The sequence below is a fragment of the Brassica napus genome, chromosome A4, assembly GCF_020379485.1.
Source record: "Brassica napus cultivar Da-Ae chromosome A4, Da-Ae, whole genome shotgun sequence".
Classification (NCBI taxonomy): Eukaryota; Viridiplantae; Streptophyta; class Magnoliopsida; order Brassicales; family Brassicaceae; genus Brassica; species Brassica napus.
Window position 1 is genome coordinate 2412119 of NC_063437.1, and position 25386 is coordinate 2437504.

At 36.7% G+C, this 25386-nt stretch overlaps 4 protein-coding genes and 1 non-coding gene across 7 annotated transcripts; 2 read left to right on the forward strand and 3 right to left on the reverse strand.

Annotated features, from left to right (window-relative positions):
* Positions 1-683: 683 nt before the first annotated feature.
* LOC106445330 (alpha-soluble NSF attachment protein 2-like) lies at positions 684-2652 on the forward strand. 2 transcript variants are annotated; one of them, XM_013886857.3, is made up of 9 exons: positions 684-923; positions 1028-1077; positions 1155-1227; positions 1302-1381; positions 1485-1636; positions 1768-1927; positions 2032-2079; positions 2168-2248; positions 2334-2652. In XM_013886857.3, the coding sequence occupies exons 1-9, from the start codon at positions 770-772 to the stop codon at positions 2412-2414; spliced, it is 879 nt and encodes a 292-aa protein (XP_013742311.1). In that variant the 5' UTR covers positions 684-769; the 3' UTR covers positions 2415-2652. The 2 variants fall into 2 exon arrangements, with proteins under 2 accessions (XP_013742311.1, XP_013742310.1); XM_013886856.3 differs by having other exon boundaries at positions 690-923; positions 998-1077.
* A 4332-nt stretch (positions 2653-6984) lies between these two features.
* On the reverse strand, positions 6985-8275 carry LOC106449200 (protein LURP-one-related 14). 2 transcript variants are annotated; one of them, XM_022718789.2, is made up of 3 exons: positions 7881-8275; positions 7565-7801; positions 6985-7458 (listed from the first exon to the last, which is right to left on the reverse strand). In XM_022718789.2, the coding sequence occupies exons 1-3, from the start codon at positions 8133-8135 to the stop codon at positions 7330-7332; spliced, it is 621 nt and encodes a 206-aa protein (XP_022574510.1). In that variant the 5' UTR covers positions 8136-8275; the 3' UTR covers positions 6985-7329. The 2 variants fall into 2 exon arrangements, with proteins under 2 accessions (XP_022574510.1, XP_013746448.1); XM_013890994.3 differs by having other exon boundaries at positions 7144-7458; positions 7571-7801; positions 7881-8269.
* Positions 8276-12359: 4084 nt separating this feature from the next.
* LOC125608483 lies at positions 12360-12466 on the reverse strand. Its single transcript, XR_007339373.1, has one exon. It is a non-coding gene; the product is annotated as a small nucleolar RNA R71 (small nucleolar RNA).
* Positions 12467-17352: 4886 nt separating this feature from the next.
* On the forward strand, positions 17353-17919 carry LOC106447914 (mitogen-activated protein kinase kinase kinase 20-like). Its single transcript, XM_048778898.1, has one exon. It carries the CDS (start codon positions 17353-17355, stop codon positions 17917-17919), a length of 567 nt encoding a protein of 188 aa, XP_048634855.1.
* A 1302-nt stretch (positions 17920-19221) lies between these two features.
* LOC106447913 (UPF0496 protein At3g57100-like) lies at positions 19222-21710 on the reverse strand. The gene has a single exon (XM_013889863.2). The coding sequence runs from the start codon at positions 20405-20407 to the stop codon at positions 19358-19360; it is 1050 nt and encodes a 349-aa protein (XP_013745317.1). The 5' UTR covers positions 20408-21710; the 3' UTR covers positions 19222-19357.
* Positions 21711-25386: the final 3676 nt, after the last annotated feature.

Consider the following 25386-nt stretch of genomic DNA (forward strand, 5'->3'; position numbering starts at 1 on the left):
TGGATAACTAATTTAAATGATTTTTAAAGTCTTAAATCATTATATATTTTAAATTTCTCAAAATGTATAAATAAAATAATATATTACGTATAAATTAGAATAACATATGTCATAATACTTAAGCTTAACATATCAATTGGCTTGATTTAAAATTTTGGATACGAAATCAATAATTATTTTAAGTATTTTTGGTGATTTGAGTATACTTTAACTATTTCAGATATTTACTTTTGACTATCTATATATATTTTCAAGTATTTAAACCAATTTAAAAGTATCATTTTTGATGTTTTATATACGTTAAATCTAAAAATAATTAATATATATAAGTATATAAATCTATTTTTAGATAAACTCGGATACCCAAATACTTCGGTTCGGATCAGATTCGGTTCTCTAAATAACAAAATTTTGAATAATTAGAATATTTAATCAATTTATGTTTGGGTTTGGTACTATATCTTTGGATCGGTATCGGTTATGTTCCTCGGATTCATCCAAATCCTAATAATTACATGAAAAACAAATATCAAAATATTTTTCAAAATATACACCCGCGCGCCTGCGCGGGTCAAAATCTAGTAATGTATTATTTGTAAAATTGGATTTGTTCCCTTTTCTCTTATTAAGCCAATATGAAATAAATAACGTCGTATACTAATATGGGCTTTTAGAAAAGAAAGCCCATTCTAGAAATAACTATCCGGCCCACCTATATCAGTTGAAAATTATTTCCCTTGGCTCCCGATCGGAGGTGAAAGGGAGAGTGATGGGGGATCATCATCATCATCAGGTGAGAGCTGAGGAGTTCGAGAAGAAAGCAGAGAAGAAGCTCAGCGGATGGGGAATCTTCGGATCCAAGTACGAGGATGCTGCTGATCTTCTCGAGAAAGCTGCTAATTCCTTTAAGCTCGCCAAATCATGTAAAGTTTTCCTTTTTCTTCCTGGGTTTCTCAGAATTTGATCTTTAAGAGACACTATTGTAATTCTCCAGCAGTGTCTACTTTTAATGTATGGATTGTTTCAGGGGATCAAGCTGGAAAGGCTTATCTTAAACTTGCTGATTGTCACTTAAAGGTTAGTTCTTTTTTGCTTACAAACATGATTCTGGACGAAATGTATTGAACGGTTATAGCATTGTTGTTCATCTGCAGTCTGACAGCAAACATGATGCTGCTAACGCGTACGCGGAAGCTGCTAAGTGCTACAAAAAAGTTGACACTAATGGTATTGTAGAGGCTACATCTTCTCTAGAGCGTGTGTATTGTGGCCTCTGATATAGCCGTGATCTTGTTATGCAGAGGCTGCATCTTGTCTAGAGCGAGCAGTGAATATATTCTGCGAGATAGGAAGGCTCAACATGGCTGCCAGATACTACAAGGTATGTGTCTCTTTAGAGCATGAATTGAATATTACACTCTTACAGAACATTGAGTCAATAGTTTTACTAATAGGTAGATTTGTGGTTTTTGATCTTCTGACAGGAAATTGCTGAGTATTATGAAGCTGACCAGAAGATCGACCAGGCTATTTCTTACTTTGAAAAGGCAGCTGAGTTCTTTCAAAACGAAGAAGTGACCACTTCTGCTAACCAGTGTAATCTCAAGGTGGCACAATACGCTGCGCAGTTGGAGCAGTAAGATGTTCTGAAACTGATTTATAAATTTGATAACCAACCCAATGAAGCCATAGAATCGGCATTGTGTGTATTTACTTTGCTGGGGGTGGATCGAATGATAAGGGCTTTTGTTGGTGTATCTTTGACAGGTATGAGAAGGCAATCAAGATTTATGAAGAAATAGCATGCCAATCACTCAACAATAACTTGCTTAAGTATGGAGTTAAGGGTCATCTTCTCAATGCTGGCATGTGCCACCTTTGCAAAGCTGATGTTGTTTCCATCACCAATGCGCTGGAGAAATATCAGGTTCATTCTTCTTCTTCTCACTGAAAACACATGTAACTTCAGCATACTGGTGTGTGGACTTTGGAGGAACTATAACATGATTTTTAACTCCTACGTTTCTACAGGATCTGGATCCAACTTTTACAGGAACAAGAGAATGCAAATTCTTATCGGTAATTTTTAAAACTGAGTTTTGTAGCAATTATGGGAGTAAAGCTCGTAAAGTATGCTAAGTTAACTGTTTTTAATTCCCATGGACAGGACCTTGCTGCTGCTATGGATGAAGAAGACATCGCAAAGTTCACAGACGTTGTCAAGGAGTTTGATAGCATGACTCCTCTGGTATGGACCGATAAACCTCGTACAAAAACTTTGAATGATATTTTCTTTTGTGAGATTTTCATCATTGAATTTGTATTGTTGGCAGGACTCATGGAAGACAACTATGTTGTTGAGGGTGAAGGAGAAGCTGAAGGCAAAGGAGCTTGAGGAAGATGATCTTACCTAAACATAACTCTCTATCTAAACCGGAGCTTCCCTTATTAATTGTTGCTGGTGCGTATCATCACTAGTGTTAGTGTTACTTCATGTTTAGTTTCATTGTGTTTGGTTATGAGTTTCTATGGGTTTCTTATGAGGTTTGGTCAAAATTGGTTTTGATGTCAAAAGACTACATTTGCTCTCTCTCTGTGTCTCTCAATACTTCATCTGTGAGATACTTCTCAAATCTTTGGAGATTTGCTTCACACCAAGAACTTGTGAAGAAACCTACGTAAGATGTTGAGGACAAGACATCTAGTAAGTAAGATGACACTCTTAACATCAATTCTAATTGTCATCAACCATAGCAAATAAAGCAATGATAAAAGCATAACCCACCTCAGGATTTACTCTCACCCTAAAGTTACATTTTCCTTTACAGAAACTTCCCCATGTAAACTTATGAGTGACCAGCAAGCATCCCCACAACAACAAAACGATTCACCAAAATGTAAACGATTTTATTGTTTAAAGTTTAAACAATCAAGGTGTCTAATCCCATTTCTTAACCTAATTATTTCATCCTAGTCAAAAAACATTAATTATATTTATACACTTAATTTTCTCATTCTTTAGTGTTTAATAACCGATCACACTTAATTAAGGGATTCGATACTTAACAAATGACGCTCAGATAGATTTCAGGAGCTATATAATATTTAAAACTCATTTCCTCGTTGACGTGGTCTTTTTTTTTAGATTTGGTACCTATCCCTAGGTCTTATATATTAGAACCTCATATGAGTATTGAAAACACTATCTCAAAAACTAAAAATGGCTTTACCAACAAAAATGCCTTTGACAACAAAAACACAAGATGAAAGCATCGAATCCGTTTGTCTTACGACGGCTATGTGGGAGACTTTGGAGAAGGAGAGATTGATGGGTTTTCGTGTATTCACACGTGGGATTTGGTATGCGTTGACGATCTTCTCCTGCTTTGGCTTGTTGATATATGGGAAACAAGTTTTGGTTTATCCCATCAGGTTCGGCGTCACCGCCTACTTTGCAGTTATGCTGCTCAGGTGTTTGTTCTTTGTCGAACGTCCCAGCCCTAATTTTCCGGTTCAAAAATATAACAGATTTGTGACCTCTTTGATCATATTGCCATTCATGTTTTATGTTCCTTTTAACTATCCTACCATGGATGTTTTCATTTCGATATTTTCATTGCTTGCCGGAGGAATCTCAATCTATCAACTCTCTTGCACGATGGACATTGGACATGCTCTTCTACTCCTCTTTCTTGCCTTTGCTAATGGTCTTTTGGCCATCGACTTTGCTTCTCAAAACCAACACCCATTCTATGGAGTTTACTTGATTTTTTTCTTTCAGTCCATTGTCTACGCTTATAATTTCAATTTTCTAGTTAATGTAATCTAGTTTTTTTTTTTTTTTTTGCAGCTTGTAATCTAGTTTAGTACATAGATTATGTTGTTTATTTCATATTTAGTTTTGAAGCATAATAAAACTACAAGTAGTTTCCTTCTATTATACCATATTTTTTTATTGGACTAAAGGGGCGACTGGTTTTCCCGCTACCACCCGCAAACGCAGTTTTTGCGGTTGGTAGCAGTTGTCGGCGGTTTGCAACAATCACTCAAATCGCTCTAAACCGCTTCAAACCGTTCTGAATCTCATAAATTCAAAAGCTGGCTCTAGCTAGCGTTTGCGGTTGCGGGCGGTTGTGGGAGGGTAAAATTTTTTTCTTTTTTTTTTAAAACAATATATATACAAAAGTAAAAATATTTAATAAAAAATTTAAAATTGAAATTATAAAAATATTAAAATATATCTATTATATTTTAATTAATATTATAAAATTTTATAATAAAAACAATTTCAATAAATTTTCAAAAATTAAAATTATAACTTTCTAAATATAAATTTTATATTTATTATAATTTTATGATTTTTGATATTTTTATAATTATAACCAGTCATAAGTCACCCGTAAACGCACCAATTTTTAACTGCAGTACCAGTCGTACAAATCTCTTAAAATCGCTAGAAACTGCAACCGCCCACATCCACAAACTCCCGCAACCGCAACCGCAATCGCAGCCGCTGCCGCTGCGTTTGAACCAGTCAGACCCTAAGTGTTAGGCTTAATTTCGGAGCACAAACCAACATATAAATGGCTAAAGCTTCCAAGTTTCTCACCAAATAAAATTCATTCCACATAAAGTATAGATTTAACACCAACGAAGTTATTTTCTCAATTGATATATACGAAATAACGAATGGTATAAATCTCTATCAGCCACTAAACAATACATGTTATGCTTAAAGTATAGATATTTACACCAAATGGTTCACAAAATTTCACCAACGTTCTTAGAAAGAAATTGTTGATGAATCAAACCCGATTCCAGTAATCTTGCCTTCACTGATACTAAATCAATAGTCTCTTATACACATGATATGTTCCCCCGGTTCACGGCTGATCGTGCTCTGCTTCCTACAAGACCACTCTACAAGGTAGTTAACTTGAGGAAACAAGGTAGTTTGTTGTTAAGCAGGTAAAAGATTTTACTTCGGATTGTTCTTACGACATGGAAATAGAGGAATGGAAGAAGGCATGGAGATGTACCAAACCCTCCTGCAGTTCTGGTTAAAGGTATTGATAAAATAGTCTCAGGAACAGAATCTCAAGTCTGCCTCTCAATGGTGTCAGTAGGTGCGAAAGGGCCATGGAAACATGGTTTTCATTTTGGATGAGATTAGAATTGTTTTAGCCTCAAATCTTGTTTCAGCATAACTTTTGGCTTAAGTTACACTAGATTTTGACCCGTGCAACCGCACGGGTGTTTGTTTTCACTTTTTTATAAATAAATTATTGTTTTAGAACATAAGTGGTATATATTTTTAATGTTAATCATATAATTAAATATTTATATAACTATTTCAAATACAATAATTTTATAATTTATATGTTATAATTAATTAATTGTTTAAACCTTATGTATTTGCCATTTTTTATTATATATTTATCTTATTGTATTTGTATTTAGGTATTAATCAAATTAATATATTCATGAGAAAATATATTTAAAAAATATTTTTTATTTAATTTAAGATAAATTCTGACCCGTATTTCAAAACTGGATTTTTTTTACCAATATTCTTATGCTTATTCATTTTAGATAATTTATTATTGTATATATAAAAGTGTAAGATATGTTAATTTTTAGACATATATTATATAGTTTGTTAATTTTAAGCTGTTCTATCATCATATTATATTTTAAATAAATAGTATAAAAATAAAATTTATAAATTTATCAATTGAATATAATTTATCATATTTATTTTAGTATAATAATTATATTTTAACATGATCATGACTATAAAAATAGATAAAAGATGATATAATTTATTTATTTTCATTTCTAAACGATAACTTAAAATACATTAAATTATTGTTTAAATATTTTTACACAGATTTATATTTAAAATGAAAATATATTATGATTAAAGTAGTTACAAAGATTTTATATTATTAACTTTATATAAATACATGTTAATTTTTATACATGTATTATATAGTTTGATAATGTCAACCCATCTTACCAACATATTAGATTTTATTTTTGAACATAAATATTTTATAATTACGAAAATAAAATATATAAATATATAAATTTAATACAATTTTATTATATTTAGTTCAATATAATAATTTTATTTAGCTCAATATAATAATTTTATTTTAATATGATTGATTATGATTATATAATAAATAAAATATTATAGATTTTTTATTTTTCATTTTATATAACTGAATATATTAATGTATAATAATATTTTAAACTAATTTCGAAATTAGTGAAAATATTTTAAAAAATCTATTTATTATTAGTCTGAATTAAAATGTATTATGAATTTCTATGAATAGGTCCATTAGGTCCATTTTTTAAAAAATCACACATGAATCAAGGTTGTGACTTCTGTTTTAATATATAAGATACATTATAAAGGAGTTTTTTTTTCTTAAATAAATTTAACATTCATTCAAAAACAAAAGTACCTTGTTTCGTCAATTTTTCCTATGTTGCTTTTTTTTAGTGATTATGTAAGTATATAGCTTACATAAAGTATGCTAAGTCAATTTTTTTATTCCCATTAATAGGACCTTGCTGCTCCTATCGATGAAGAAGACATCGCAAAACTGACGTTCTCAAGGAATTTGATAGCATGACTCCGCTGGTGCGAACCGCATACAAAAACGTTGAATGGCATTTTTTTTTTTTGCCTCTTCTCTGATCTTTATCATGGTATTGTTGGCAAGATTCATGGAAGAGAACTATGTTGTTGAGGGTGAAGGAGAAGCTGAAGGCAAAGGATCTTGAAGAAGATGCTCTCACCTAAACATATCTCTATCTAACCGCAGCTTTACTTATTAATCATTTGCTGGTGTGTAGTGTTCAGGGCCGTCTCAAATTAATTTTAGGCCCTGTTCAAAAAAAATTTTAATCGTACATTTTATTAAGTAATTTTAAAATTTAATAACTTTGTGTGTTTCTTTTTAATTATAAGTTCTAAATTTACCATTATATTTAAAAAAATTTTTAAAAATATCATAATTTATTTATATATTTTGAAAACCCTTAAATTTTTTTATTTTTATATTTCGGGGCCCTGTTCGACCGTTCCACTTGCGCGTGCTGTTAGACGGCCCTGGTAGTGTTGGTTTTACCATGTTTGATTTTATTGCGTCTGGTTATGATTTTCGATTAAAATTGGTTTGTTTGATATCAAAAGAGTAGATTTGCTTCAATAGCAGTCCACAAATAATATTTTTACAATGAAAAAGTTCCCACGTCTTGAAAAAAATGAATACATATACAAACCAAACGTAAGATGTTGAAGATGCCCTAACATCAATTCTCATTGTCATCAACCATAACAAGCAAAGCAATGATGAAAGCATAATCCACCTCTGGATTTACTCTCACCCTAAAATTACATTTCCCTTTACAGAAACTTCCCCATGTAAACTTATGCGTGACCTGCAAGCAATCCCCACAAGAATAAAAAGATTCACAAATGCGTTAAAAAAAAAGAGAGAGAGACAAAAGTATACTGATAAAAAGATGCGTCTTAAACTTTTTTTACCCCTACCCCAGCGATGAGAGCATCCGATTTGAAAACTTTGAATGAGATATTCGAGTATCCACCTGAAGCATGAAAATCACAAGTATTGCTCTTCTTGACATTATTGTTCTCTGCCAAGAAAACATCCACCGATGTTTTCAGTGACACCGCTAAAGATTGATGTACCGTGAACAGCAAGTCTTCTCTCTCTTTGCTCTCTCCTCCATGCACTTCCCATTTGTTCTTCAACGTCATTCCCTGTACTCACACATACACAAAATCTCAAGAAAGAGTTCTTTTTGTTTTTGTTGTGTCAGAGATTGAATGTTTTTGTAACCTTTTGGCGCATTGTGAGGATTGTGAAACCAGCTGGATCAGTCATAACCCTTTTACGGTTAATCCCCCAAGCTTGTCCATCAATTTGTAGGAGGAGGTTTCCGCTTGGATCGAACACTTGGTAATTATCTTTTGAGAAACTTTGAACTTTCCTCTTTACCATTAGGTCCATTGGGTATGGATTACAGAATTGATCTCCCACTATGCTTATTGTAGGATCTCCTACTTGCCATTCTGTTTTCTTATTCTTTGGCATTGATTCTGTTTTGAATAAACACAACAACAAGAAGATGAATATTGCAAAAGATTATGAAAGGCTCTTGCTGTAGAGCCCTTGTTAATCCCTCTCCTTATGATAAAATTTTATCAAAAACTTCTTGTCATAATTTTTAGCAATATATATCAACTGGAGAACAAATTTGCAGGATAGTTTTTTTTTTTAAACCAGAGTTTTATTCTCAACCCTAGATTGCTAAACCCAAAAATAAGCTGTTGTGTAAATTTAGAAACAAAACAACTAAGTAACTGCTATTCCAGGTTCAAAAAATGTGACATACTATGAATCATGATGACAGGTATTATGCTCAACCAATGCCTACAAAAATGTGACATGCTACACGGATGATTATTAAAAAAAGTGAACTACTACTAGACCTCTTGTAGACGAGTTCCGTCCATTGTGTTGAAAATTCTAATCAGAGTTCCCTTTGCACTAGCGCATTGCAAGAAGCAATCTCTACGATTTTAAATCCCGCTACCTTGAAAGGTTCAGAATTATACATATATGAAAGCCATGGCTTGTCTCAGAAGCAAAACAGCTGTAATCCTGATACCAAGAAACAGAAATCAACTCTGCTTCATCATAGCCTCCTGGTCTTGTGAGTTGGAAACAATTGAAGGAGACACTATGTCCACAAGATTCGAACAATGTAGCTTAAAAGACAAAATTTGTAAGAGTTAGAGTCATGCCAAACTCATTTCATACAGGTTGAACTAATACAGACTGGGACACAATTGACTGCGAGCAACAAGTCAAATAAATTGTCTGCATAAATCTTTAGCCGAGGCTAATGGATTTAAAGGAGTTAGAACAGCTTTGAGAATCAATTGAAATTGAGATTTATATATCTGCAAAAAAAAAAAAAAAAAAAAATTTACAATTCAACAAAGTTGTGACCGATTGAATACAAATCTACGAACATAATCGAATACTGTAAGAAAACAAAACCAAGCTACTAGGAGTTGGAAAATAATATATACTTCGTTTTACGTTTCAAAAATCAAATACTAAACAAGTAATGAACTCATAACAAAAATAAATAAAATTCTAAAATAATTTATTTACAAAAAAAATAAAATAGTGTGCCAAAAGTTTAAAAATTGACTAGTAACAACATAAATCTGAAACATAAATAATTGGCAAAAAGTTTGATTGGTAAGAGCTGTGATTTTATTTTTTGGCCGTAGAAATATTGCTGTGATTTTTTTTTTTGCTTTGGTTCTAAATTTTTAAATTTTAGAAGCCTTTAAATTTGGGATTAGATATTTGTCTCTGCATAACAATTATAAAGATATAATTTAAAAAAAAGTGCTATAGATTTAAAAAAAAAAGGATGTGAGCTTTAAAAGAAAATACAAATCAATCAGGGTTGTAGGTATAATTGTGGCTGTGGAGAGCAATATTCAGTCACACCCAAAAAAAGAAGAATTTGACTAAATATCAAAAATTAATATTGGTCCAGAAAAACATTTGACTTTGAACATACAAGCTAATTTCCGGTCAACATATAATTTTGTTTCATATTTACATATATGCAAATAAACTCTTAATTACAACTGAAGTCAAACCCACCTTAATTACTTTCCAATCAAATTTTCTAATATATATATATGTAACGCTTTAGAAAGCAATCTTCAAAAATCTCTCAAGTCTCTCAAGCAAAACAAATAAAAAAACCCTAATTCTGAAATTTAGACGAGACTCCATTATCCTAAACATGTCATATGGTTCGTGGTTTTTAGACGAGACTCCATTACCAAAACTAGGCTTTCTCGGCCAAGGCAACAATGGCTATGTCACCCTGGTCCGAAACGGTGACGGACTACTCATGGCTAAGAAAACATCTTTCCTCAAATACTCAGACGATCTCGAGAAAGAAGTAAGGATCATGGATCGCTTCTTTTCAATCAATTTCAACACCGTGAGAGCCACGAGCCCTGCTGTCTCCTACGAAACCATGCCATTGAACGTGAAAGTCTGTTCCATTCACATGGAAGTCTGATATCTTGCATATTTGCATTGTTTTATCCATTCATCCATTAGCATTTTCATCATATAGATTAGGATTTAGCCATGTCTAGGTTGCATTTTGCATTCATTGTCCTCATTAGGTGTTGGAGTGCCACATGGAGTTCTTGGGGACATTTGGATGCATTTGGAGCTTAAAGGACGTGAAACAGGTGATCATTGGACGAGCAGAGCATGGGAGCGAGGTTCCGCAGCGACGTCATGAGGTCGCTCCAAAGCACCTCTCAGAGCGACCTAGCTAGAGCGACCCCGTGAAGTCGCTCGCCATATTCATCCCGTAGGAAGCTAGAGCGACTTGCCCAGAGCGACGCACCGAGGTCGCTCGCATCTCACACCCTTCTCGGAGCGACCTCCCAAAGCGACACCCCGAGGTCGCTCGCGTCTCTATGGCGAGACGACACGAAGCGAAGCCTGGAGCGACCTCTCAGAGCGACCTACCAAGGTCGCTCCCGATCCAGAGCGACCCGTTGGAGCGACACACCAAAGTCGCTCGCGACCTCTCGCCCGGACACACCAAAAATCGGCCCTGGAGCGACTTCCCGGAGCGACACCTGCAAGTCGCTCCGCGTTATTTTGCTGCCGAAAATCATGATTTCTTAAGGACCTTTTTGCAATTTATTTTGGACGTTTTGCACTTGGAAAAACCTATGTTTTAAACATCTTTTGTAGCCACCAGTGGCAGATTATCTTTTATCTTTTGATCTATTGAGAAAGACACAAGAACTCTCTTGAGAAGTTCATCTCTTGGATTTTGATTGTTATGTTCTTGTGTTCTTGTTGATTTCTTATCTATTTCTTTACATGATTAATCTGAAATCCAATATGGGTTTAAGAGGAATCATGGAGATTAGTGAGTAATCACCTTTTGAATTCATGGGTTAGGGAGATTAAGGGTGATTAGGTTAGAGCTAGGATGTTTTAGTGTAGATCATTCATATTTCCTTGCTAGTAGAGTAATCATAATGCATCTTCTGAGTTGGCCACTCAGTTGTTGATCCTTAGGCATTTCTCACCCGAAAGGTGTTCGATGAAATGCCCGAGACAACTCTCCTAGGCTTTTAGTATACTTTGCCAAAGACATTTGTTGTTAAAGGTACTAAGATAGCTAATAGACTTGTTAGTAATGATTGCTTTCATATTATTCAACCAAAGACATTTGATGTTTGAGATATGTTAGCAAATGAGCATTCATCTAGACATAGAGCTTGCTTAGAATTGTGTCTAGGCTTAAGGTTGATAGTTTGATTGATCATCTGCCATCCTTAGTTCGATACTTGATCACCCAAGGTCTAATCCCTATACCCATGAGTTCTCTTTTCCTTTAGTCAAGAAAGTATCATTCTGTTATTGCTTTCTAGTTTTAGTCATAGTTTAAAACCCTTCTAAATCATTGGTTGCACTTAGATTAAGTGAGTACTTGCATTCTCAGTGCTTTGATATCCCTCAGAACTGGTTCGACAATCATTTATACTACAACATTTGTCTTAGGAGCCTTGAAAACTCCTAACATCAAATTGGCGCCGTTGCCAAATTCTGAGTAGATTTGAACATTGAGATTTAGTCACTTGCTTGAGACTAAGTCATTTTTATTTTCTTTTGTTACTGATTCTCTTTCTTCACCTCCCTTTAATCTACAGGTGTATGAACTTGAGGAGCAGGGGTCCATCAAACCTAGTTCCAATAGCTGCAGACATCAGAGCTTTAGAGAGAGAGTGTGCTAGAAATAGAAGAGAAGAAGAGCAACAGGCTCACTTGCAGAGATTGAGTACTGATATGGGAGACATACCTCAAAACCAACAGCGAGCAGCTCGACCCATTGGCACTTACGACCGCCCCAACATTCATGGTCATAGATTGGGAATCCGAGCACCCGCTGTGGCAGCCAACAACTTTGAGATCAAATCAGGACTCCTCAACGTGATCGAGAACAACAAGTATCATGGCTTGGCTCTAGAGGATCCATTTGATCACTTGGACAGGTTCGACAGCTACTGTGGGTTGTCAAAAACCAATGGTGTGTCCGAAGATGCCTTAAAGCTCAAGCTATTCCCTTTCTCTTTGGGGGATAAGGCACGTCAGTGGGAGAAGTCTCTACCCAGTGACTCCATCACTACTTGGGATGACTGCAAGAAAGCATTCTTGGAGAAGTTCTTCTCTACTTCAAGAACTGCTAAGCTGAGAAACGAGATTTCCAGCTTTCAACAGAAGAACTTGGAAGGCTTCAGTGAAGCCTGGGAGAGATTCAAGGGCTACCAAGCTCAATGCCCACACCATGGCTTTTCTAAGGAGAGCTTGCTAAGCACATTCTACCGTGGTGCTCTTCCTAAGTACAGAGCCAGACTGGATACAGCTAGCAATGGGTTCTTCTTGGGGAGAACTGAGGAGGATGCAGAAGAACTGGTTGACAACATGGTAAAGAGTGATGCAGTCTACAGTGGAGACCACGACAGAAGCAGTAGAACTGAGGATAAGCAAACGAGGAAGGAGTTGAAAGCTCTACAGGATAAGATAGACATCCTCCTTGCTGATAAAGCTACCCAAGAGCAGCTGCACTTTGTCGGCAACCCAAGCCAAGAGACACCAGCTATTGTCCATGAAGTTGAGGGTTTGGAAGGTCAGGAAGAGCTGTGTTTCATCAACAACAATGGTAGCTGGTACAAGAAAGAACCCAACTTTCAGTACAACAACTACCAACAGAAGTCCTATTCCAACAACCAGCAGAGTGGCTATCCGCCAAGAAACAACCAGCAAGGCAGCTATCAGCCTCAGCAAAACCCCTCGTCTGGTTCCTCTGCTCCTCAAGAGAGCAGCACTGATACCTTACTGAAGCAAATCTTGGAGTCTCAGACTAGAAGTGAGAAGCAAGTTGGTTATGAGTTGAAGAACCTTCATTCCAAGATTGATGGGAGCTACAATGAGCTCAACAACAAATTCTCACACCTTGCTTCTACAGTCAGGAATTTAGAGAATCAATTTGCTTCCATGAACACTCACCAGAATCGCCAGCAAGGATCTCTACCTGGAAAGTCTGACCAAAATCCCAAGGAGGCCAAAGCTATCACCCTTAGGAGCGGTAAGCAGTTACCTCCTAGAACCCTCACCAAGGATGCTGAGAAATTAGGTGAGGGGGTTGCCATCAACATAGATGATGAAGTGGTGATTGTTGATGAGAAGATCAATGACGAGATCTTGGAGAAGATAGTGGAAGCCAAAGGTAAAGGAAAGGTTGGAGAGGAGAAGAAGACAGTAAAGGATGGTGAAGTTGTTACTCCAGCAAGTGAAAGTTCTTTTGTTCCTCCTCCCTATGAACCCAAACTTCCATTCCCTGGTAGATTCAAGAAGCAGCTGCTAGAGAAATACAAAGCTCTGTTTGAGAAGCAAATGAGTGAAGCTCAGGTTGCAATGCCCATCATCGATGCTTTCATGTTGATTCCTCAATACAACAATTTCCTGAAAGATGTTGTAGCTGCAAAGAAGAAGGAGATGGAAAGCATGATGAATCTTACCCATGAGTGCAATGCCATCATCCAGAGGCTTGATGTTCCAGAGAAATTAGAGGATCCAGGAAGCTTCACACTACCTTGTGCTCTTGGACCTATGGTATTTGAGAAAAGTCTCTGCGATTTGGGAGCTAGTGTCAGCTTGATGCCTTTGTCTGTTGCAAAGAAGCTTGGATTCACTCAGTACAAGAAGTGTAGACTCTCTCTGGTGTTAGCTGATCGTTCAGTGAAGTACCCTGTGGGCATCTTAGAGGACCTCCCTGTGAAGATTGGAAGGTATGAGATACCTACAGATTTTGTGGTGCTTGAGATGGGTGAGGAGGCTCAAGATCCATTGATTCTAGGAAGGCCATTCTTAGCTACAGCAGGAGCTATTGTTAATGTGAAGGAAGGCACGATTGATCTCCATTTGGGTAAAGAGAACATCCTCCACTTTGACATCAAGAGGAAAATGAGGAAACCAACTGTGTTCGGGCAAGCCTTCTACATTGAAGAGATGGACACCCCTGCTGATGAGCACCTTGAAGAGTTACCACCTGAGGACGACGAGGAGGGAGCATCTCCCTCTACTCATTCCCTATAGAAGGTAACCCACCACACTCCCTTGTATATACCATTTCATTTTTGCATATTAGTCTTCTTTTCGGTATCTCTCTCTCTACTTGACGACACAGAGACTGTGTCACTCAAGTTTGGGGGAGGTACCAAGTATTTGATCATGTTTGCTTTGATGTTGTTTCATTGAGTCATGCATGGCATACCTATTTGCATAGATAAAAAAAAAAAATCAATCATTTAGTTTGCATCATTTGCATTTTTAGGAGAGTCTAGAGCATATAGGTTGCATTCACTTGCATTGGGAGCAATGATTTGAATGCCTTGTAAAGAACACTACGTTGCACTTGACTAGCTTTTGCACCTCTCAAAAAGACTTGTATGTTTCGAGCCTTGAAAACTCTTCCTGAAACTTGTTGATTGCTGAAACTCAGTCTTTGAAGCCAACTACAACCTTATTAGAAATGAATGAACTTAATGCTTCTTGCTTAGGGTCCCTTGTGTACTGAGTCATGGCTATACACACTGGAGTTGTCACATCTTTTATGCCAATCTTTTTGACAAACTCTAGTGGTAAACCACTCCCAAAACCTTTCCTTCCTTTTAAGCTTTCATTGTTTGATGAGTGAGGCCTTCTTCGGAAAGTCTTACATGCGCATAATGTTGAGAGTATCGGGAACGACAATGCTTGATCTTCATTTTTGCTAGATTGGACACTCTTTTGTCTAGCTATAGGTGGGAGGGTGAGTGTTGTGATCATGATTTGGGAGAAATGAAAAATAAAAAGGATAGACTCTTTGTGCTTAAGTGAATCGATTTTCTGGGATAAGTAGAGAACCTCTAGCTCTAGTTTTGAAAAGTCTTGGCCCCCAACCTAAAAAAAAAAAAAATATATAAAAAAAAAGAAATCGAAAAAAAAAAAAAAAAAAGAAAAAGAAAAGAAAAGGGGGCTAGCAAAGTTGTTAGGAGCTAAGAAATGTTTTGAGGTTGTGAAAAATCCCTTGTAGATTTCAAAGAGAAGGAGTTAAAGTTCTTAGGATCTTTTGGTGAGAGATGTGAGTAGGGTTTGACATTGGGAAATGATTGTGTGATTTGTATGTTTGGGAAAAGGGTAGAACAATGGAGATTGAGCATTGTATGCATGAGTTGGTCCCTTTCTTAGATATATTATGTGCAATGTCAAGGCTACTTGTTTTGAGAGTAAACCACCTTAAAGATCATATGTTTTGAACCTCTTGAATCACTTGAATAAAAGCCTTCCCTTACCCAACCAAATGACTTGGACCAACTGACCATTTGCAAGAATTCACCTGATGTTTTGTGCTTAATGAATGTGAGAGTTGGTTGATTTGAATGTGTGGATGCTTGATGATGAGTGTAAGAACAAAAAGAGTTAAGATAGGCCTAGAGAAGCTAGAGTGTAATAAGAGAGTGTGCTAGTTGTGTTTCTTTTGGCTATGTGCTCCCACCTTCAACCTCTCTCCCTATGAGTTCTAGAAAGTTCACTTGTGGACAAGTAAAAGAACAAGTTTGGGGGAGTTGATATCTTGCATATTTGCATTGTTTTATCCATTCATCCATTAGCATTTTCATCATATAGATTAGGATTTAGCCATGTCTAGGTTGCATTTTGCATTCATTGTCCTCATTAGGTGTTGGAGTGCCACATGGAGTTCTTGGGGACATTTGGATGCATTTGGAGCTTAAAGGACGTGAAACAGGTGATCATTGGACGAGCAGAGCATGGGAGCGAGGTTCCGCAGCGACGTCATGAGGTCGCTCCAAAGCACCTCTCAGAGCGACCTAGCTAGAGCGACCCCGTGAAGTCGCTCGCCATATTCATCCCGTAGGAAGCTAGAGCGACTTGCCCAGAGCGACGCACCGAGGTCGCTCGCATCTCACACCCTTCTCGGAGCGACCTCCCAAAGCGACACCCCGAGGTCGCTCGCGTCTCTATGGCGAGACGACACGAAGCGAAGCCTGGAGCGACCTCTCAGAGCGACCTACCAAGGTCGCTCCCGATCCAGAGCGACCCGTTGGAGCGACACACCAAAGTCGCTCGCGACCTCTCGCCCGGACACACCAAAAATCGGCCCTGGAGCGACTTCCCGGAGCGACACCTGCAAGTCGCTCCGCGTTATTTTGCTGCCGAAAATCATGATTTCTTAAGGACCTTTTTGCAATTTATTTTGGACGTTTTGCACTTGGAAAAACCTATGTTTTAAACATCTTTTGTAGCCACCGGTGGCAGATTATCTTTTATCTTTTGATCTATTGAGAAAGACACAAGAACTCTCTTGAGAAGTTCATCTCTTGGATTTTGATTGTTATGTTCTTGTGTTCTTGTTGATTTCTTATCTATTTCTTTACATGATTAATCTGAAATCCAATATGGGTTTAAGAGGAATCATGGAGATTAGTGAGTAATCACCTTTTGAATTCATGGGTTAGGGAGATTAAGGGTGATTAGGTTAGAGCTAGGATGTTTTAGTGTAGATCATTCATATTTCCTTGCTAGTAGAGTAATCATAATGCATCTTCTGAGTTGGCCACTCAGTTGTTGATCCTTAGGCATTTCTCACCCGAAAGGTGTTCGATGAAATGCCCGAGACAACTCTCCTAGGCTTTTAGTATACTTTGCCAAAGACATTTGTTGTTAAAGGTACTAAGATAGCTAATAGACTTGTTAGTAATGATTGCTTTCATATTATTCAACCAAAGACATTTGATGTTTGAGATATGTTAGCAAATGAGCATTCATCTAGACATAGAGCTTGCTTAGAATTGTGTCTAGGCTTAAGGTTGATAGTTTGATTGATCATCTGCCATCCTTAGTTCGATACTTGATCACCCAAGGTCTAATCCCTATACCCATGAGTTCTCTTTTCCTTTAGTCAAGAAAGTATCATTCTGTTATTGCTTTCTAGTTTTAGTCATAGTTTAAAACCCTTCTAAATCATTGGTTGCACTTAGATTAAGTGAGTACTTGCATTCTCAGTGCTTTGATATCCCTCAGAACTGGTTCGACAATCATTTATACTACAACATTTGTCTTAGGAGCCTTGAAAACTCCTAACATCAAAGTCGCACCGCATGGTTCACTCAAAGACATGCTGACCAAAGCCGGTGGGACATTACCCGAGAACGTCATCGGTTATTGCATTTTCCAGGTTCTTGAAGGGCTCAGGGATCTTCACCGAGACGGTTATGTCCATTGTGATCTCAAGCCAGAGAACATACTCATCTTCCCAAGCTATGCTCATGAAGATCTTTGCGAGCTCAAACTTGGTGACTTCGGTTCGGCTAAGGAACCCAATGGACCTGATCCAGTGGATGGGTCTTTGTTTGAGGACAATCCGGCGTATTTGGCTCCTGAGGCGGTCAGGCCACGTGGAGTTATCTCGTCGGCGGTTGATATCTGGTCCTTAGGTACCATGGTGATGGAGATGATGGGGGTTACTATAAGAGGAAGGAGTGATTACGTGCCGAGGACTCTATCGCAGATGACTAGGGACTTTGTGAGGAGATGTAGAGAGCGGAATCCGGGGGCTAGAGCCACTGCGGAGGAGCTCATGAGTCACGAGTTTGTTAGACAAAGTCTTGGGGTTCCACCGCTTGAGCTGCTTCCAGTTCCTTCTTGCTTAAGTAATGGAGTGGTTCAAGGAAGGCTTTTCTAGAGGATGTATGCTGGAATGTGATGAAGAGGAATGGCTTTGATTTTCGTTAGTGTCAAGTTATTGTCGTTTAAAAGAATAAATTATTGTCGTTTAGTTTGCATTTCGTTTTGTTTCTTGTGATAAAAAAAAAAGCATTTTGTTTCTTATTAATATAAAGGTATAAACTATGTTCTTATAGCATTTTGATCCGTGTTTTTATCAATATACAATATATGAGATTCGATAAGGTCAACAAGAATAATATTTCTTTCCTTGTCATTTGTACTTTGACTGGTTGATGCGGTTGTCTTTTCCTAGATAGATTAGAGCTCTTGCATGTAGTTCATGTAACTTTTTATACGTCTATTAGAAACAAAGCTGAACAAAACTGTTGCTGCTACTTTTTTTGTTTTCTAGCAGTCTTTTCTCTCCGCTTAGAGAAATGATTGATCTGTTTGTATATGAATGGATCTGAGGATCTCCTACAGAACATCTTCACAACATCATTCGTTCTAAAATCAGAGTAAGGTGTTTGTGTTTCCTAGTGTGTTGGTACTGTTGTTTCCTAAGCTTTTTTTTTCAACTTACGTAAAGATTTGCGTGATGAACCCTCAGACTGATAGAGCTGATTAGGAATGATCTTTCAATTTAATATCCGCTTTAGAGATTGGTTTCCCTTTTGAGTTTTGATAAACCCTGATTTTGTCTTCTCTTTATTCCCTGCTCTAGTAGCAACATGGTAAGACCTTTGTTTTGATAGCTAGAAGTTGTGGAACTCAATATCAGAAACTGTAACACTTTTGTAAGTGTTTGTGATAGAGAGGAACTGAGGAAAAGTTGGTATTCTTTTGACTCACTAGAAACCCTTTACAATAACATTTTTTTGATTTTTATGTCCTCATTGATGTCATTAGTCTAGTTGCTGGCTAAAATAGTCTTCTGATGTTCAAATATATGTTGACAGTTTTTGTTAATAAGGTTTCAAGTTCAGAGCCGTCTCAGTGTCACTTTGCTTTATGTAGAATTATGTTATAATCAGAGAACTAGAGAAACAGCGAAACACCATCAGGAAGTCGCTAATGCTGAAGGTGAAAAGATACCTTGGTGATGTTATAGCTCACAAGAACGTTTTTGTCATGGTGTGGGACAAACTGCTCAAGCTAAGAACAGACGATCCAATGGTCAAGGTCGTTAGCCCGCCAAGTCTGCATTCATCATCATTGACTTTCTCAAGAACGCCGAGAGCAATCCTGAGTTATGTGAAACAATCACACATGTGTAAGAACTAGGGAACAAACTTTTGGAGGTTAAATGTCTGGATGTGGATGTCATCTTCATATCTCGCATTTAAGTGAACTAAGCCCATAAGCAAATATATTTACAATTCAACAAAGTTGTTACCGATTGAATACAAATCTATGAACATAATCGAATACTATAAGAAAACAAAACCAAGCTACTAGGAGTTGGAGCTTTTCTCGCCACAAGACAGAAACTCAAAGATCTTGCCCTTAGCCAACGTACGTCCAAACTCCACAAACCCACCGCACCTTCCGGTCTCTCTATCCAAGTCAACGAGCGTTGACTTCAACCTCTTCCTTTCCCTCTCCATCTCTCCCATAGCTACAGCCACCGGGGACCGTTTCTTAACGGCGAAATCCGCCGTTACTCTAATAGACCTCTCCACCGCCTCCAACCTACTCACCAGTCTACTGATCCTCTCCACTTCCTTGAGAGCAACCATCGTCGCCCTCTCCATCGACGTCACCGCCGTCTTCTCCCGCTTCAGAGTCGCCGTCGACTTCTTCCACTTGGAAGCCGCGAACGTAGCCACCTCCCCAACCGGAACGGATCCGAATATTCCGGCGACGATTTTGCTCACCGTCACTAGGGCGATCACCGGAGCGATTATCGCCGCCGTGACCACCGCTCTTTTACCACGCACGCGTCTCAGCTTCCTCTCGATCTCCTTCATCGTCGACTCTAGCTTCACGATCATCTCGGCTAAGTCCCGATGACAGACCTGAAGCTTCCCGGAGAAAACATCACACTCTCCGTCGTCGTCGGAGTTACAACCACGACACAAGTCGGTCAACTTACTCAGACCTCGGAAGGTTTTTCTGAAGCTTGCTTCTAACAAACCGTTTTTCTCCTCCTCAAAGTCACGCAACGCCTCGTCTAACACGAAGCACTCCTCGTGTTGTGCTCTCTCCAGACACTTCCTCAGAGACTCGCAGAGCTCGCTGACGGATTTGCTCGTGGTGAAGTAGTCGCTGAGGAGACGAAGCAGCTCGGGGTCTTGTCGGAAGTCCGTTTGATGACATTCCATGAACATCTCCGACACGTCGTCGTCCATGTTCTCCATGCAGTCGTTGAGCTTGCTCAAGTTTTCTTCCGACCGAGACTTGATCATCGAAGAGGAAGGTGGTGATAGGAACGTTATCGCGGGATAGACGGTGGAGATTCGTTGACGGAGACGGTGACTTGAAAATGGCGCAAGAGTTTTCATCTCAAAAGATCGCTTTTAGGGTTTAGAGAAAATAACACAAAAGAAACAGAGAGAAGAAGAAGATGATGATTAGAGAAAGTTTTATGCGGACGCGTATAGTGTTGGATCGTGTTATATAGGTTTGTGAAATTTCCTTTTTTCTTTTCCGTATTTTTCACATATTTTCCTTTTTACTAGATACAGCTGTAAAAATTCAACGGTTAGTTTCTCTATTTTCCTTTTTCATGCGTATTTCAATTTGTTTTTACTATAGCCAGATGTAAAATGTAAACGGTCATTTAGTAATAATATTTGATGTTTATTTTCTTTTGTCGAATTTGTTTGTCAAAGTTAATATTTAATAACGTTTAACGTTCCCATTTTTTTTTCCTTTGTCGTAAGTATTTTTAAAGTGAATATCTTGCATCCCTCGTTTTACAAACAAAGATCATAACTGTTTTAATATCTGAAATATGATAATTGTTTCAACCTAGGTATAAATCCCTTATCCCATGGAAAAATTTGATCTTTATAATTTGATTTGGTACCATATATCAGAACTCTATTTGGTATACGTTTTCAAAGAAAAAAACTTGTTCCAGTTCATGTTTTCCAGATACCCTCCAATGTGTGATGCTCTATACGCTACTGGTCTCGCTCAATCTTCTACTCACTTTGTGAGTGGTACATACCTCAAAATGTCTTCACACAGGACGAGTAAAGTTAATACCTCTTATTTACCATGTTCTCGTGTCTGCAAGGGCGTTGATGATCCTGCCTTACCGGCAAAAGAAGTTGGAAACAGTTGGCGCACAACTGATGACATCAACGATACACATCATCATACATGGACAATGTTCAAACGTCTTGTATTAGATAAACCTGGCGTTCCATCTGTTTTTACTGAGACTTGAGTAGTATGAACATTGAGTTGCTTGGAAATGGATTGGTTTGTTTAAATTATGATCATATTGATTTACTCTTTTTTGTTTGTTTATGAAGTATGCTTACAGTTGCTGATTTGTGTAACAAGTGGGCTGCATATGCTGGACTAATGGTATACGTTCATTTAAGATCTCAAAGTGTTCTCAGCTGGTGGAGTCACTCCTAGTGCACTTGAATTATTGATCACACACGTTTACATTGCATTAGATCCGCATATGTTGGAAGTTAGGAAGAGTTAGAAGGAGTATCGTGGTCATTTTAGCATTAACGTATTTAAAGGGTCTGACTGGTTCAAACGCAGCGGTTGCAGTTGTGGTTGCGGGAGTTTGTGGATGCGGGCGGTTGCGGTTTCTAACGGTTTTAAGAGATTTGTACAACTGGTACTGCGGTTAAAAATTGGTGCGTTTGCGGGTGACTTATGACTGGTTAACTACCAAATACGGTAACATCAAATAATAAATTAACAATATTTACATTTAATATAATTACAAAAATATCAAAAATCATAAAATTATAATAAATATAAAATTTACATTTAGAAAGTTATAATTTTAATTTTTGAAAATTTATTGAAATTATTTTTATTATAAAATTATAATATTAATTAAAATATAATAGAAATATTTTGATATTTTCATAATTTCAATTTTAAGTTTTTTACTAAATATTTTTACTTTTGTATATATATTGTTTTAAAAAAAAAGAAAAAAGTTTTACCCTCCCGCAACCGTCCGCAACCGCAAACGCTAGCTGGAGCCAGCTTTTGAATTTATGAGATTCGGAGCGGTTTGAAGTGGTTTAGAGCGATTTGAATGATTATTGCAAACCGCCGACAACCGCTACCAACTGCAAAAACTGTGTTTGCGGGTAGTAGCAGGAAAACCAGTCACCCCTAACTTTTTATTGGTTGTTAAACTTTTGAGTAAGTCATCACTTTAAACCAAGGTGAACTACCATTATTTTATACTTGTTAGATTGTACTGTAGATAGAAAAAATACACATAATTTTAAACAATTTTAATATCTTTAATAAACAAAACGTCACTTTCTCAGAGCACCCTCAACGGGGGTTTTTCTTCCGAAGTTTTTTTTGGTTTATTTTTTTTTTAAATTGTTATATTTCAAATTATAAGAAATATGTAGAAAGGACAGAGAAACACTACGACAATGTTGCAGAAAATCAAATACTAAAAATAATATAGTTTATTCATTTGTTCATTTTTTGGTTGATTATGTTATTTTTGGTCTTTTTTTTTTCAAACGGGTATTCTATTACTCAAGCTTGATGATGTGGTCTGAGAAACCAGACCGGAACAGAACAACCAATGTAATACAATTCTCGAGGGAAGGATCTCGCTATCTTAGCTAATGAATCAGCTGATATATTTTCCGAACAAGGAACAAAAACAATCGAGAACTCCGTGAATCTATTTTTTAGCTTCATTAACTCCTCCACCTCGGTAGAAAAGTTCGGCCATGCTCCGGAGTCTTTGATCATCGAGATTAAGTCCTTGCAGTCGGTCCCAAAATATTGACATGTCGATACCTGGAACATACACTCCATTGCCCAAGATAAAGTCTTCAGTTCCGAATGAAGTGGTGAGATTCGTTGGTGTTGGTTTCTTGCTCCCAATAGTTGTGTCCCTCCTCTTGAATTTATCCATTCTATCCATAACCACTAAAGAGCGTGTCATGTGTCCATGATCCATATATCATGCATCTCTCTGAGATTGTAGCTCGTTCTGGATTTTGTGATTCCACCATTTCTTCTGGTCCTTGATTTGCTTCAAACCAAGCGTGGAATTTTTATTCAGCGTGTTTGGCAGTTTCCATAGGATCCCTGTCTATCTCTCTAAAGAGTTTATCGTTCCTCGCTTTTCAAATATACCATATGATTCAAGGATATGGATTTTTGTCCAATTTTGGATCTTCAATATCATTCTTTCGCCAGAAGAAGTAATCCATATTTGTGAAGTGGCTTCCACTTGAGAATAGTGTTGGCGGTGTTGGGGTTGCCGCATGTTCCCATGTCTGAAGAGGTGGCGGGCATTAAAAGATGACATGATTTATAGTTTCATCATCTGCACCACAATGAGGACTATGGTTGTCGCATCTCATATGATGATGAGTCAGGTTACTTGTCACTGCTAATTGCCTAGATATCGTCTACCAAATGAAATGTCTGATTTTTGGAGGAGTTTATATTTTTCAAGCAAAGGCTTGGAGCTTTGTAATACTAGGTTCCTGCACCTCCAATGTTTCCCCCATAAGCAAGTTAGTTGCCACCCAATAACCTGACTTGACAGTGTACATCTCATTCTTCGTATAGTTTCAACAATATCTATCTCGATGATAATCTTGGCTTATGGCCAGTGATTGGATCAATGGGATGTCATCCTGATGGACATAGTTTTCCAGCATCTCAGCATTCCATCTCTTCGGATTTCCAATCATCAGATCACTTACTGGCATCATTGGGTGAAGTACTGGTGCAATCGGCCTAGCTTGTATTGCCAGTATCGTTGGGATTCAATGATCTTCCCAAATCTTAATATCATTACCTGAGTGTACCTTTTGTCTAATATCCAATGTTATTAATGGCTTTGCAGCCATTATACTCATCCACCCATATGAGAGATTTTTCGTATTGTTTAGTTGCAACGGCGAGATACATCAAAAATACCGCCCCCTCAGAACTCTTGCCAGTAAGGAGTTAGAGAATTGCACTAACTGCCATAACTGCTTCCCAAGTAAGCGAGGTTAAATTTGTGAATCAACCTGAATCCTATTCCTCCTTCTTCTCTTGATTTGTAAAGTTTTTCCCATTTTACCCAATGAATATCACTTTTAGAAGGTATGAGCTCCACCAGAACTGTGCAATGGCACTAGCTAAATTCTCGCAAGTCTCTAAGAGCATCTCCAAAAAGGAACTCTATTTTGAAGTTTCCAAAACTTTATATTTGAAGTTTCAATGTGTTCTTCTCCAAAAGTAAAACTTCAAACCTAACTTCAAAATTATTTATATTTTACACTATGATCCTTATGTTTGTCATAGTTGATGTAAATTCATAAAACTTCTATAAATAACTAATACATATATATAAATATTACAGAAATATTAATTAAAAAAAAATCTTACACTAAAATATAAAATTATAAATAAAAGTACATAATTAAATATTAAACTGCAAGCAAATATTACATTATTGCATAAAATTATTTCCATAATGCTCCCATATATGATCAACTATTTCGAAGTAAGAAATGATTCTCTTTATTTTTTATTTGTAGATTACGAGCCAAAAATTGTTGAAACCGGATATCCTCATAATATGTCTGCTGATAGTTTGATATCATCAAACGAAAAAAATCCTTGATCTTTTAAACGAAAGTACAACAAGCAGGGAAAAAGGTCATGAGATGATTGAATTACGACTGCAAAATGAAGCAAAAAAGTTAGCTTTTAAAGAAATAAAAGAGGAAAATAAAATATTGCTAAAAAACTTAGCTTCTATCGATGACGTTAATATTCGTGAATACATTCGATCTGAACAAGAAAGAATCATACGAAAAATGCGTCAAGAGCAACAACAACAATCATCTTCGGTTACACAAAATTTGTTGAACAATATTTTGGAGATTTTGGAGGTTCCGGAGCAAATTTACCAGACTATTAGTCTTGTTATAATATTTAAATTTGAGTAATAATTATGTCTTCATGTGTCTTTTTAATAAGTTTTTATTATGGTTTTTTGTAATATTCTTGTTGTTTAATTCTAGTTTTAAAATATTATAAATCTTGTTTTAATTTTTTTTTATTTAATTTAATGTGTAAAACTTAAGTTTATATAACAAATTTGAAATATTTATGAGATATAAAAGTTTTAAGGATTAAAACAATAAACAAAAAAAATATTTAAGAATTATAAATATGATGTATAATTGTAAGGACCAAAATGCAAATAAAAAGATGAAACTTCAAATTTGAAGTTTTGAAAAGTGAAACTCTATATTTGGAGTTTCACTCTTCAAAACTTCAAATTTGAAGTTTTGAA

Coding starts and splice junctions, on each gene's coding strand:
- LOC106449200 (XM_022718789.2), bottom strand. CDS start 8,135: ATGCCAAAGAATAAGAAAACAGAATGGCAAGTAGGAGATCCTACAATA. Junction 7,802..7,880: donor TCCTCACAATGCGCCAAAAG/GTTACAAAAACA, acceptor GTGTGAGTACAG/GGAATGACGTTGAAGAACAA. Junction 7,459..7,564: donor CTCTCATCGCTGGGGTAGGG/GTAAAAAAAGTT, acceptor GATTGCTTGCAG/GTCACGCATAAGTTTACATG.
- LOC106445330 (XM_013886856.3), top strand. CDS start 770: ATGGGGGATCATCATCATCATCAGGTGAGAGCTGAGGAGTTCGAGAAG. Junction 924..997: donor CTTTAAGCTCGCCAAATCAT/GTAAAGTTTTCC, acceptor ATTCTCCAGCAG/TGTCTACTTTTAATGTATGG. Junction 1,382..1,484: donor TGGCTGCCAGATACTACAAG/GTATGTGTCTCT, acceptor ATCTTCTGACAG/GAAATTGCTGAGTATTATGA.
- LOC106447914 (XM_048778898.1), top strand. CDS start 17,353: ATGCTGACCAAAGCCGGTGGGACATTACCCGAGAACGTCATCGGTTAT.
- LOC106447913 (XM_013889863.2), bottom strand. CDS start 20,407: ATGAAAACTCTTGCGCCATTTTCAAGTCACCGTCTCCGTCAACGAATC.